Source organism: Falco biarmicus, chromosome 3, assembly GCF_023638135.1.
Source record: "Falco biarmicus isolate bFalBia1 chromosome 3, bFalBia1.pri, whole genome shotgun sequence".
NCBI classification, from domain to species: domain Eukaryota; kingdom Metazoa; phylum Chordata; class Aves; order Falconiformes; family Falconidae; genus Falco; species Falco biarmicus.
In genome coordinates, this window is record NC_079290.1 from 72,095,171 (window position 1) to 72,108,828 (window position 13,658).

Consider the following 13,658-nt stretch of genomic DNA (forward strand, 5'->3'; position numbering starts at 1 on the left):
GGTGCTGCCGGGGGCGGTGCCGTGGGTGCTGCCGGGGGCGGTGCTGTGGGTGCCGGGGGCGGTGCCGTGGGTGCTGGCGGGGGCGGTGCCGTGGGTGCTGCCGGGGGCGGTGCCGTGGGTGCTGCCGGGGGCGGTGCTGTGGGTGCCGGGGGCGGTGCCGTGGGTGCCGTGGGTGCTGGCGGGGGCGGTGCCGTGGGTGCTGGCGGGGGCGGTGCCGTGGAGCCGCCCTCCCCCGCCCCCGTCCCCCGTCCCGGGGCCGCCCCCGCCCGTCATCGCTGCGCGCCGGCGGGCGGCTCGGTGCGGCGGGATGGCGGCGGGCGGCGGGGCGGAGCGGTACTTTACACGCTGGTACAAGCCAGGTACGGCCGGGCCGGGGCCGGGGCCGGGGCCGGGGCCGGGCGGCAGCGGCGGGGCGGCTGCTCACTGCTGGTTGTGCCCTATTGCAGACGTGAAGGGGCGGCCGTGCGAGGACTTCTGCGTGCTGCAGCACTCCAACAGGCGAGTGGCGCTGCGGGGTTGCGGGGTGCGGGCCGCCGTCCCCGAGCATGCGGTGCCCGCGGGCCGGCCCTGGCGCTGCGGAGCCCCGGCCGCTGCGGGGAGCGGGCGGTGCAGCCCGGCAGGACGCGGCAGCGCCCCCTCCTGGCCCTGCGCTCGCGGGCGGCGGGCGGGGGTCCCGCGCCGGGCGGTGGGGGGTGTGTGTTCCTGACCCGGGGGCAGCACTCCCGCAGGAATGGCTTGGGGGCTTGGCGGGGGCAGCGCGGAATACCAGGCGAACCGGGATTTTTCCAGGTGCGAGGATGGGGGAGTGACAAACCTTTGCCTTCCTATATCCCAGAGCAAAAAAGGCGCAAAAAAAGCAAAAAAGTTCAGGCGCAAAAAGACCTTTTAAGATGACGGAGGCCTGCTGTTAGCCCAGCACTGCCAAGGCCACCGCCAAACCGTGTCCCATCGTTAATTACTACACCTGTAAGAACAGGGGAGCTGGAGGTCCCTGCCCCCCACCCCCTCCCCCATGTTATAGTTTAATTTGAAATAACTCGAGTCCGAAATAAATTCACTAATTATTTATTAAGGCAGGAAAGCAAAACCAGCGTGCTGGGCAGCCGGGGAGTCACAGCTCCATCCAGGCTCGCAAATTCCGACAAGTAACACAGCCCTTTTATTCTCAACTTCAAGGCTGCTTTAAGCAAACAGTTATGCTCTCAGTCCCGTAGCAAGAAGCTGTATATTACAAAACTAAACTATTTTTACACTAAAGTCTAGACGAAGACAAAGGTTGTCATAGTAACATGAGATTATGGTTTAACATTGGCCTTGAGAAGGTACATCTCCAACCTCATGGTTAATGGTTAACTCTTTTCTCACCAGACAAAACATTCTCAAATCTATTACAGCAAGATCATCCCTTTTGTTAAAAACCCCTTTGATCAGCAAATTACCCTTAGTTACTTATTACACCCATATTGCCCAAGCAGGTTTGTAAAAAGGCCATTTGGTGTCTGCATTGCTGCCCTGGGGTCCCTGTGTCCTCTTCTGCTGAAAGGGCCCTTTACATCACCTTTGGTAGCAGATGACCAACATTTCGGAGGGCTTTTCCATAGTAACATTTAGAATTAGTTTGTTTAACTTGGTTTCTAGCAAATGAATGGGCTCAATTTGAACAAACATTTAGCTTTTCCTATATACAACTCAATTGCTTTTAATTGTACATGTTTGCTATGGACAGCAAGTGCAAGGTAGGAAATAAAACGTCATACTTTGCTGGTACTTCGATGTAGCTGGATATCCAGTGATTTGGAGCAAATCAACCCTGCACCTGCTTTGGATTCTTAGTAAGGTACTTTCACCCGCCCAGCTCCTGCCCTGCCGCTACAGCCTGTTCTGACTGCAGGGGGACTGGTGGCATCTGAGTGTTTCTGGGGTGTCCAGTCCCCCAGGGAAGAGCAGAACTGAACTACTGCCTGCACAAAAACTGGCAGTGCCAGTTCCTTATGCGTTGAGGGAAGATGAGGAGGTATTTGTTGTTCCCGGTGGGTCGCCTGCTCCCATGAGGAATTCAGGGTACCAGGAAGGCATGCTTGGCGCAGGGCAGAGCCATCACCTCGCTGCAGCTTGCAGAGCTGGGGCTCCCCTGTGGCCATCTCATGCAGTTCGCTTTCTCATTCTTTGGAAACAGAAACCCAAGTACCTGGGAATAACAGGTGTAACAGCAACAGCGAGAAAGGACACCCTTGCATTTGCACTAAATATGTAGTTATTAGTCTCAGATGTCTAATATAAATGACAGTTTCAATCCTGTTGATATGGAGGAAAGGAAATAAAAATTTAACCGCTTGTTCAAATGTCTGTGAAGATTTTGCTATTTTGAATTCTGAAATAGCAGGGCCCTTGGCCTCTACAGCAGCTTAGCCAAATGCTCTGTTAAAGTATTTTACCGTTATAGATGGAGCTGTGGCTCAGCTCGATATTTCTAAGCAGTGTAAAATTCTCTGTTGATTTTTTTGGTTTTTTAGGTCTCGGCTCTAACAGGCAACATTTGAAATAATAGATGATTTATCACCTTCCCCTTAGAAAGAGGCAGGGGTGGAGGGGAGGGAGCTGTTCTGGTCCCTTTGAGATGCTGGGACATGCTGAAAATATTCGCCAGGATCCAGCTCCCTCTTGCGGGGAGCTGCACGGCAAGAACTTGCAAAGAATCCCAGAACGGTCGGGGTTGGAAGGGATCTCTGGGGATCACCTGGTCCAGGCACCTGCTAAGGCACGGTCACCCGCGGCAGGTTGCACAGGATCGTGTCCAGGTGGGTTGTGAATGTCTCCAGAGAAGGAGAATCCACAGCCTCCCTGGGCGGCCTGTTCCAGAGCTCTGTCGCCCTCAAGGCAAAGTTTTTCCTCATGTTCAGGTGGAACTTGCCATGTTTTGGTTTGTGCCCGTTGCCCCATGTCCTGTTGCTGGGTGCTGCTGAAAAGAGCCTGTCCCTGTCCTCCTGGCGCTCGCCCTTAAGATATTTGTAGACACTGCTAAGATCCCCTCTCGGTCTCTCTTCTGCAGGCTACACAGGCCCAGCTCTCTCAGCCTTTCCTCATCAGGGAGATGCTCCAGTCCCCTCATCATCTTTGCAGCCGAAGGAGTGCAGGGAGACAGATGCACCGTCCACAGGGAAAGATCTAGTTCTGTGCCGTGGTTTTTCTCTGCAGTTCCTGTTCTGTTAATTCTGGTCCTTGCTCTAGGTTATAAACTCTTTTTAAACAAAATAGCTTCATCTCTGTTAAGTTATTGACAAGTTCCGTGCTTTCCATGTTTGTGCACGGTTCTAGCCCAGGGGTGAAGGCAGGCCTAGTTTCTACAGCTGGTTGCATCTCAAACTCTCTAGCTGCATGACAAGAAATAACTCTCCTTTAGAATCAAATAAAACGCAAACAGCAGGTTAACTAAAGCCCAGATCACCAAAGGATTCATCTGCCGTAACTATTCACCACTAACGGCCTTTAGCTGTTCTGAGAAACATTGCCTTGCGTTATCTTTTCCAACAAAAGAGTACGGTGCTTTACTTGATCGTCTTAAGTGAGTATCTCCTTCAGCTATCAGCGTGCAGGTGAGCCAGGTACGCTCCCACGGGGTACAGCACCAGACAGAACATCTCTAGCCTATTTAAAAGCTGTGGTTCTGTTTAAACTTAAGCAGTGTACTGCTTTTGGGTGGTCCAGCCTGGTACCTCAGAATAAAGCACCTCCTGTAGGGGCTGCTTTAGGCCAGAACGCAGTTTTCATTTAGTTTGGTATGGCAGGCATCAAGTGAGATGCCCCGATGAAAGTGAGTCCAGTTTGATCCTGTATCTGATATTTTTGTAAGCGGGAAACTAAAATTTGTCTCTGATCTACAGCTGGCAACTATCTGCCATTCTCCTTCATTAGCTCGGGTAAATTGTGTCCTAGATATTACCCTACTCAACCCCCATGCTGTCACCCAGACCCGTCCCTCTGTCCTCGCTTCTTCCCTCAGTCTGGTAAGTGCCCGTCCTGTGAGTCCCACTGCAGCAAGCTTAATTTTCCTGCTAAACTGCAGAGGGAAGAATATTGTGCTCTAAAGTAAACAACAGCTTTCACAACACCAAAGGCCTTGCTAGCATTTTAGACTAGGAGCCAAAATGAAGAAGTCAGTCTTGGTCTTAACCTCCTCTGCCTATACTGGTAGGATTTGTGGAGCTTGCTTAGAGCACATAAGAGCATGGCTTCTCACAACTGCAGTGTAATAACCCTGTTTCTCTTTGCAGAATCTGTGTCATCACCTTGGCAGAAGCCCATCCTCTTCTTCAAAGTGGAAAAACAATTAAAAGTGTTAACTACCAAATCAGTGCCAACTGTAGCAGACTCCAGAATAAGGTCTCTGGGAAGTCAAAAAGGGTACGACTTTTTATTCTGTTCATTTTCATTTTAATCTCTCACACTGCCTCAGACTTTCTGTCCTTTCTGGGATAGAAACTTACCAAGTTGCCTTTACATTTTATTTTAGAACAAATACTACACAGCTGAGGAATTTAGACAGGCACCTCTTGAGAAAGTCTAACTCAGCCAATGTCTTGCAGTGCTCCTGTGGCACCAGCAGTTTCCCGTGTTGCTCAAACCAAGGCTAACAGTTGCTTTTAGTCATTTTTTTCATAGCGTACAGAGGGGCTTAAACATCCCTGAAAAGATAGAAAATTTTTTTTCCACAAAAATGCAGAGGATTTGGAGACTACTCTTTTTCCTCAAGCATACCTAGATAGCTGATGGGCTAGTACAGTGTGTTTCATGTTAGTTTTACAAGTATGTGTAGTTTAACCTGGTTATACTGAAATAAATGGTGCTGGTTTTCTCCCCTATCCCCTGATTTTAATCTGATCAAACTACAAGTCATGTTATTCTGCAAGAAACGTTATGACTAAACCTGTAAGGTCTTAAACAAGCTTGTGTTCGATTTGCGCATATAACTAAGTCAGCACATAACTAAGCACAGGAAGCAACGTGAGTTGCAATGACCTGTAGGTATCACGCTTCCTTGCTTTGTTCTGAGAAGCTTACAAACTTATTTTGCTCATGGTAATACCTGAAAAAGCCCTGTGTAATTAAAAGTATATATATGTTTATTTTTCCAATGCAGGGAGCTCAGTTTTTAACAGAACTTGCCCCTCTGTGCAGGATATCTTCCTCAGATGGAGAGGAATACACAGTTTACAGGTAAGGTTTTCCCCTTTTTCTTCTTACCTTTGCATGCTGTGCACTTCTACTGAATCTAAACACTTTTGCAGTTGTATAAGAGGGCGGTTGATCGAAGTGAATGAAAACATTCTTAGCAATCCTGCTATTCTGCAAGAAAAGGTAGGACACTTTCTTGCTTTTTACTTTCTAACTTTTATTTCACTGCTAACTTCAGTCTTGCTTTTTAGCCATCAACCGAGGGATACATTGCAGTGGTTCTACCCAAATTTGAAGAAAGCAAGAATGTAACTCAAGGACTTCTGACACAGAAGGAGTACGGGGAGGTTTTGTTGAAACGTCTTAATTCTTCTTCATGAAATTAATTACACACTTATCATCTGTATTTGATACTAAATCAGCTACTTTTATTATATACTGTAATTTCCATGGTATTGGAAGGCCTAGTGCCCGTTTTTAAAACTGGAAATTAAATGCTTGATTCATACAAGAATAAACCAGTTCCGATAAGTTTGTATATTAAAATCTGCTTCCACTTTTTCCTCTGAATTCTAGCACTACAAGTTTTTAAATAAGCACAGAATGATATGCTGGAGAGTATTTATGTTCCACAGGCAGCTTTGCTTCTGCTCAGTGCAAGCATAATACATACAGAAAAATCATATGATTTAGCCATCACTTAATTTAGCTAAACTAATACAATATGGTGTTTGACAAAGGTGAACTGGAAATAAAAATGCAACAGAAGCCTGTGTACAAAGAGCAGATGAACTTGAAAATATGTATTTCACACCAGGTTGTATTTTCATGGCATCATGAAGTCAAGTAATGCCCTTTGTACAGAAGTTTGTCATAATGAGTATCTACTTTCTTAAATTTTAAATGGTATAATGTAAAGTCTACATAATACTTCAGTGGTTCTACATGCAATTCAAATTCTGCTTAGTAAGTTTTAATAAAAAAGGAAGCAGCAACTGCCATCTACAAATAAAGAGGGTAAAAGAGAAGGGGGTTTGAATCAAGAGTATTAATCACTTAGAAATACACTTTTGGAAATACGAATCATGTCAACAAGATTAAAATTCAGTGGTGCAGCTATTAAGAGAGGGTTTTTTTCCTAGAAGTACTTAATTGCAGGCATAAATCGTAACTAAGATAACATTTCAGTGCTTTAGGCCACAGCCTTTCAGACTATATTCCTGATTCTGCTTTATCAAATACAGACTGAAATAGGCCAGAGACGAGTTTACAGACTTCAACAGTAGTGTTACATACAGCATATGCAGCACAAGGTTCTTTATATAAAATGTCTATTAGCAGCATCTTTGGGTTGAAACCTCCATTAAGACATTCATAAGCATTAATTACAAAACCAGTATCAATAGTGAGCATAGGAAAGGCATTCACATTATAAAAATATGTAACAATTAGACTAGCTGGTGTTGTCATTGCTAAGTAATGGGACATCTATTAGATGTGACACAGGTCAACAGCTTTAATTCAAATTAACCTGGTCTGACTTTCCACAAATGAAAGCAATATTTAAAATTCAGCAAGTGTTATTTTCAAATGGGAGTTTCTGCATTTCTAAGTGCTACAATTACTTGCTCTCTAAAAACGTCATGTTTGTTACATGATTTTCTAAAGACTTGATGCCAAATGTCTCAGCTCTCCTTTCTGGGGTGCGTGCATTTCTGCCGGTCTGTAGTCTCTCTTCTCTCCATGGTGGAGCAGGTTTAAGACATCCATTTCCTGCTTTATTCTGTATATATATATAAAAAAAATATTCTTAAACCCAAACAAAACCAAAAAATCCAACCAAAAAAACCAAATCAAAAGAACTTTACAATACTGCAGATGAACCAAGTACTCACCTTTCTCAGTAATTTGCAGCAAAGTGGAAGAAGCTGGCATAACAGAGTCATCACATTCCTTGTTTTCAGAATGCATGCATCAACCTAAACAAGACCGTTAAGAGTAGAATAAGACCACTCATTACTTTTATTAGGCAATTGTTTAATGCATAACTTGATAATCTATTTCAAGCTTAAATATCTAATATTTGTCTTTCATAAATCCCTTCTAATCAAAAGGTTTTGCCTAACTTTTTTTGAATTTCTCTATATAGTACACGTAAAGCAACAGCATGCCTTCTGTTAACCCAAGACTTGAGCTAGGAAAGACAAGGGAATGACACACCTCCCAGGAGAAGGAACTAAAATAACATAGTAAACAGTAGTAAGTGTCTTGGAAAAGATCCCCTTACCATCTTAGATATGATTCTCACAATTCTTCATGTGTTTCCTTTTGGTTTATGTCTTGTCAGCATGATTTAGAGAGCCATGCATCATGTAAACCTTACCTTGATATATGTTAGACTGTAAGTTAGCTAGATCTTAAAGCATTTAAGTTTATGCTTTGAGTCTAACACTCAGCACAAGTCACAAGTCTGGGCCCTCAACAAACATTAATTTGATAGCCTGTTATCACTACGTAAAGTGATAAAAATCACTGTATAAACAGACTGGAGTTCCCGTTTGGTTCAGCTGGAGAGTGTAAAACAAACCAAGCAGCAGCCCTGAGGTGCTCAGTTTGGTTTTGAGTGGCTTGGATGCTCTAGTCTGTTTCAGTCCCTGCTGTAAAATTGAAAAGTCTTTTCCATAGCTCATTGGAAACAAACATCCAGGTGCACAGAAATGGTCTTGCTCACACTGATCACATTGCTGCTCAGGGATACTTGAAGTTCTTCAAAATGCCTGACCCCTATTCCCCACTAAGGTCTGCAGATCTAGTTCTTGTGGTAACAATGCTGAAACTTTTATGGCAGCTGTATACACCTTTACTCATCACAAATATGAATAATGTCAAAATAAACTCTGGGCAGTCTAGAGTAAGACTCTACCTACTGAAAAGCAAGCATGTATTTCCATAATAGAGTCTTTGGGGTTTGGAATTTGTTACATTTATGTTAAGCATCAATAACAACAGAGTAATTACTACAGTGGTGGAAATACAAATTACCTTCATTACTACTTTGATTGCTGAAGTCATGTAGTCTTAGCCATGTACACTTAATTACAGTTCATATTTCTCTGAATGAAGTTCTAGTGGGTCACTATTACTACTGTAATCTAGTGGGTCACAGTATTACTATATACCACATTACTCCATCTCATATTATTCAGTTGAAAATTTTCAAGTTGCAGCATGGCAAAATTCCAGTATCCCTCTTTATCTAGTGGATAAGTTGAAGGAGATGTTGACAGAAGTTCTTTGAAAAAAGTTCTTGGCAGTAAAAAGCAATATAAAGTAGTGGAAGCCTATGGACACATTTCCACATTTATTTTTATTTTATTTTTTTTTTTAATAGCAGTCCAGGAACATCACTGTCTTGCGAAACATTTCTGTAAACTCCTTCACTAACAGTGAAATCCAAACCCCAATCATTACATTACTTTTAATAATAGGAAGGAAAAAAATCCCATTACTTATTTTACTGATTCTTAAGACTCTGAAGTTGATAAGCTAGGGGTAGGCAAACGGCTCCTTAAAACATTAATATCAACGATATGTCTGTGGGCACTGGGCCAGTTACACAGAATTTGGATATCCATGCTCCCTAACGAAAACATTCGTATATGCCTGCAGTAATACTATCCAAGCTACCACTGGCAGGCTTCCAGGCATGCTGGCTGCCAGCATACCGGATTTTGCCTCCTATCAAATTCTCGGCATGAATGAGAGGGTGAGGTCATGATAAACGTCACTGAAGCCCTGCTCTGATGGTGAAGAGGGGACATGAAAAAAAAGGATAGAAAACTATCACCCATATTGAAGAAAATCCCTCTGAGACAAGACAGTGCAGTAAATGGCTTGTATGACAGTTATGAACAAGGGATGTCCCAACAGACAAAACATTTTCAGCAAGTGGAACAATTCTTGCTGTTCTTCCTCTACACTTTGCACATCAGCTTTCAAAACATGTTAAGTGCAAACCAGTACTTCAAGCTGAAGTAAATTCATCTTCTACATAAGGTGCAGCAACGATGACATATTGCACAGCAGAAAAATGCTTGCACAACACCATAAAATTTGTACTTACTAATTTTCATGTTCCTCTATCAATCTAAGAAGTTCCACTGTCATGAACTGCCTCATATTTTAGCAGAAGCATACATTAATTAATAAGTTACTATATTTCAAAACAAGTTAGGTCTTACTTTCAGGAATAGATATAGTTTTTACCTTACCTTTGTAAAGGTAGCACTTTTACCCTGAACAGAAGCTTTAGCTGTTATCTGCAGCTGCTTGCACATAGAGATCAGTTTTTCAGCCTCCAACAGAAGCAAAGGTTTGTCATCATCGTGTACCTGAAAAGTTTCAGGAAGACAAAAACATTTTGTTAAAGGCTCCGATATTAATGGAGAAGATGGCACAGCCAGGTTTTAAGTGGTATCACTAGTGCCATAAGCTGAATGGCTGTTTTAGAGGTCATACATCACCTGATTAGAAAAGGCATGTAGAGCCGAAGCAAGCTTTGTGCCCTCTGCAGCAAAAATCTGAAAAAGGGAGAAAGCGTGTAACAAAATGAACCACAATGAAAGATGAGGCTCTTTTCCCTTGTTGTTTCAATAGCGTGCTCTAAAGTAAAAAAGCTACAGGCAATATTTGTGGTAGTTGTATACATTTATGATTAACAAAGTTAGCAGTTTGCAGTGACTTCTAAAATAATAAGCTACATTACAAATGGCCATTCTCCCAGATAAGCAAGGTTTAAAGGCTTTCCCTTTACACAGAAAAAAACCTGACTTCCAATTATTTTTTGCACTGTAGCAGCTCACAAGAGTTTTGTGGGTAGGTGACACCTGCCGTGTTTGTTTATATTGTCCAGACAAAGGTAACCAGTCTCCTGTTAAACACAGACATCTATCTTGGCAATACCACGCCACATGCCTTCATTTGGCCTCTTGTCTTTCATTCGTATTATTCAGTTTTGCATAGTCTTTCTTTCCCATGAAAATCCTGCTGCTGCTCAGACTAGGATGGAGCATCCGTTACCACCATCAGGGACCGAGCTGAGTGACACAGTGAGTACTACTGATGCAACGAAATGCACCCTATTTGCCATAACGCCAATTTGCTACTCCTACTCCTAACTGGAATTTAATGAATGCTGTCTTAGCCTACTATGGGAACACTGAGAAGTTAATTTTCAGAAAGTAGAGAGTCAGCAGAGAGTAACCAGGGTTAGGCTGCTTAAAATCTACAGTTGCCATTCAGATCATGGTACACTGTATTTATGTTTAAGGAATTGGCAAGTTAAGAGTTCCAATTTGTTCTTAACTCAGGCTGCCTGACTCCTATTTTGTTAAAAATACATTACCTCAGCTTGATGAAATAAATCTTGAGTAGTTTTCAGAAGTCCTTCTCCTCTGTGGGAAATAATGAAAGCAGAATATTATGCCATGTACAGGCTGCAGATTATATTGCCTGTTATTTGCACAATTTATAGTATCTCTCTCCTCCCCATTCACACCACTGAACTGTAAAATACCACTCCTTTAGAATATACTACACACAACAATAACTTACTACAGGAATGCCATTTCAAAATATTATATAAACACCTCAGTGGCTACAGCACCATTGGGAAATTAAGAACGGTTCAGTTCTCATCAGCTGAACAACAACAGAAATCCATGTCTCTGGCATACTGAGTATTACTGGACTAGCAGGTAAGAAAAATAATCTCATCTCTTATACAAAAAACCCCCTGAATTCTTCACATAAGAAAATGACATTGCATGGGCAAGTTTCAAAACACCTTTCAGTACAGCAAAAATCAGTGAATTCTCATCTACAGTTATAGAGCTGTGCTTTAATTCCTTCAATTTTGAAAGTATTTATGAACATGCTTCTTAAAATTTTTTCTGTACCCAAGAGATAATTAAATAGCTGTTCTGCAACAAAACAGATGTTTAGCACTTTAAACCACCCCTACTTTTATTATTGAACAGCTTAGAAATTTACAAGAATTTATAAAGCAAAAAGGTAAAATTAAAAGTCCTTTCTGAATGCGTCCCTATTATTATACACTTAAAATTAAATTGCCTTATTTCTTATAAACTCTTTTAATGCTTCTCTTCTCACCAAAACATGCTGCATACAGCGTAATTACCTGGTAAATAAATACATGGAGTAGGCCATACTTGACATGCCTTGTCCATGTTGCACAATTTCATTCTCCTGATCCTCCCATTTCTCTGTCTCAGAATCCACATCAGATGTGAGCAGATGCAATTCTAATCCAAGTTTTGCAATCTTTGCCTGTTCCTGTAAGTGGTAACCATATTTATGGCACTTGAAAATACATTCTTCTGACAAGAAAAGAAAAAATAATTTTTTTTTTACTAAAATGACGGCATCTTACCTCAGTATCTAGTTTGACTGGCTTTAATGCTTTCAGATTTGCATTATGCTTCTGTTTCAAACAAAAAATAATATTTTTAAATAAAAGGAATTCGTAATCATTTTACTAACAAATCCTAAGACGTGGCTCTGCCTAAGAGGCAGACTTTGCAGGACAGTTGCGGTTGTTCAGACAAATCTCTCAGTAGAAGCTGAGAACCTGTTCTGATCTGTCTGTCCTCAAATGGCATATGCAAACAGGGTCTCTGCACCTACAGACACCCTAAAGTCCTAAAGTTTCCAGGAAAAGACCTCTTCCACAGTTCTCAGACTCTACTTCTTCACACGAAAACATCTCTTCCCCTTACCCTCTAAATTCTCAGTAATATTTTGGACTAAATAAACAGTCTTAATCAAGTACTACTGCACTGATGTTTCCATCAAAGGTGATTCTCATGTAACAGGGACTTGGAAGTTGATTTAGCTAGAAGCAGGCTGATCTAGGGTATAACCCACGTAAATGCTAGTGTGATGATGTACCTCATTATTTTGCGTCACTTTGTTGAAGTAGCTGGAAACAAATACTGACACTTTGATTTTTTTTTTTGTTGGTTTCCTTCTTTTATTTAAGTCATGAACTACCTGAAATACCAGTCTGGCTGCAAGCCAAATATTGGCTCAGATTAAACAATGATTAGTGGTACTGATGCAAGTGGGCTATCCGGTAAGGCAGAGCTTGCCAATTGTGTAACACATATACACAATAATAAATTATTTGTTTCAAATCAGTTAACTAGCATGTTGAGAGCAGTAGTTCCTGGCTTTAACTTCATGTGCTGGTGCTGTCACTGTGCAGACATCAAAAACTAACAGACGCGGGAGCCACAGTCCACATTCCGAAACCGCTCTGAATGCAGAGGAATGGAAAGTACAAAGTCGGTGTCGTAACTTGGAGGTGTGAGCCACTGGAGGAGGCTGGATGATAAGAGTGCAGAACTCAGATCCTTGTTTGAGAATCTGAAAAGAGCTGCTATTCATTAGTGGGAGTGCTTGGGCAAATTAAACTCAGTAATCCCTGCAGGGGGGGGAAGCCACTGTTCATTGTGAACAGCAACAGAAATAAGCTTCAGGTGCCATCTCCATCTCTCATTTCAGGAGTTTAAGCAGAAATAAAATACTACAATTGAAGTTCCTACTGCAGTTTGCTGCTCAGTTTAGCTTTCATGCCATTTCCCTTTTCTCATCCCCAAATTTTTAATTATTCTGAATCTTATGAATGTCTACCCAGATTAGACACTGTCATACTGCCTATGTATTAGAAATGCTGAACTCATATTGAAAGATCTAGCAAAAAGTGTAAGAACTGATACTCCTAATTATCATTTAAGTTTGATCACGTGCATATTAGAGATGCAATTCAAGAAACGCTGGTTTTAAGGCAGTCTTAAAAGAAGAAAGGAACACAAAGCCAAACTAGATTTGTATGTAAACACAAATGTTGGGCCAAAGTAAGGCAAGTGTTTAAGCTGCTGAGTGAATGGTATTCAAGAAAACCAGCATTCTAGAACAGGTAAGTTTTTCTATCCACAAATAACTAAAGAAACCTCAGAATGTTTGAAATCTGTAGTCTTCCCTATTCTAGTATTCACTTACACTACTTTAACAGAAGAATCAGTACAAATCGGATAAGAAATTATTCTGCTTTTAAAACATGATTTGACACCTAATGCTATGGAGAAGAATATGCCCGTGCATTAAGCACACACATGAATCACTGCTCCGTCCTCAACTATGCTATGGGCTAGGATGCCACTCATTACCAGCAAACAGCACAGTTGCAATTAAACAGATGTAACAAAATATGTGATCGAATTGGATCAACAGGGAAAGTGTGGCTTCTGTGCAGGGACAGCATGGGCATTAGCCAGGCACAGCAAGATGTCTGTGATGGCAGCAGGGAGGGAAGAGTCAGTAGCAAGAGTCACAGCACTGGGAAGAGAGGCAGTTCCAAAGGTCAGTGCATCAGTTAGGCAAAGAAGTTACCCTGTGAAGACGCT

The 13,658-nt window shown here is 42.2% G+C and overlaps 2 protein-coding genes across 2 annotated transcripts in view; one reads left to right on the top strand and one right to left on the bottom strand.

Annotated features, from left to right (window-relative positions):
• The first annotated feature begins 216 nt into the window (after positions 1 to 216).
• ABITRAM (actin binding transcription modulator) lies at positions 217 to 5,718 on the top strand. Its single transcript, XM_056333718.1, has 6 exons — positions 217 to 359; positions 447 to 498; positions 4,272 to 4,401; positions 5,138 to 5,214; positions 5,286 to 5,355; positions 5,424 to 5,718. Exons 1-6 carry the CDS (start codon positions 308 to 310, stop codon positions 5,550 to 5,552), a joined length of 510 nt encoding a protein of 169 aa, XP_056189693.1. The 5' UTR covers positions 217 to 307; the 3' UTR covers positions 5,553 to 5,718.
• CTNNAL1 (catenin alpha like 1) overlaps positions 5,575 to 13,658 on the bottom strand; it is a 58,758-nt gene continuing 50,674 nt past the window's right edge. The window contains exons 13-19 of the mRNA XM_056333713.1: positions 11,624 to 11,674; positions 11,372 to 11,526; positions 10,577 to 10,625; positions 9,696 to 9,752; positions 9,444 to 9,563; positions 7,068 to 7,151; positions 5,575 to 6,955 (exon numbers count right to left, since the gene is read on the bottom strand). Of these exons, the coding sequence (XP_056189688.1) occupies positions 6,794 to 6,955; positions 7,068 to 7,151; positions 9,444 to 9,563; positions 9,696 to 9,752; positions 10,577 to 10,625; positions 11,372 to 11,526; positions 11,624 to 11,674 (678 nt within the window). The 3' untranslated portion in view covers positions 5,575 to 6,793. The remainder of the gene's footprint in view (positions 6,956 to 7,067; positions 7,152 to 9,443; positions 9,564 to 9,695; positions 9,753 to 10,576; positions 10,626 to 11,371; positions 11,527 to 11,623; positions 11,675 to 13,658) is intronic.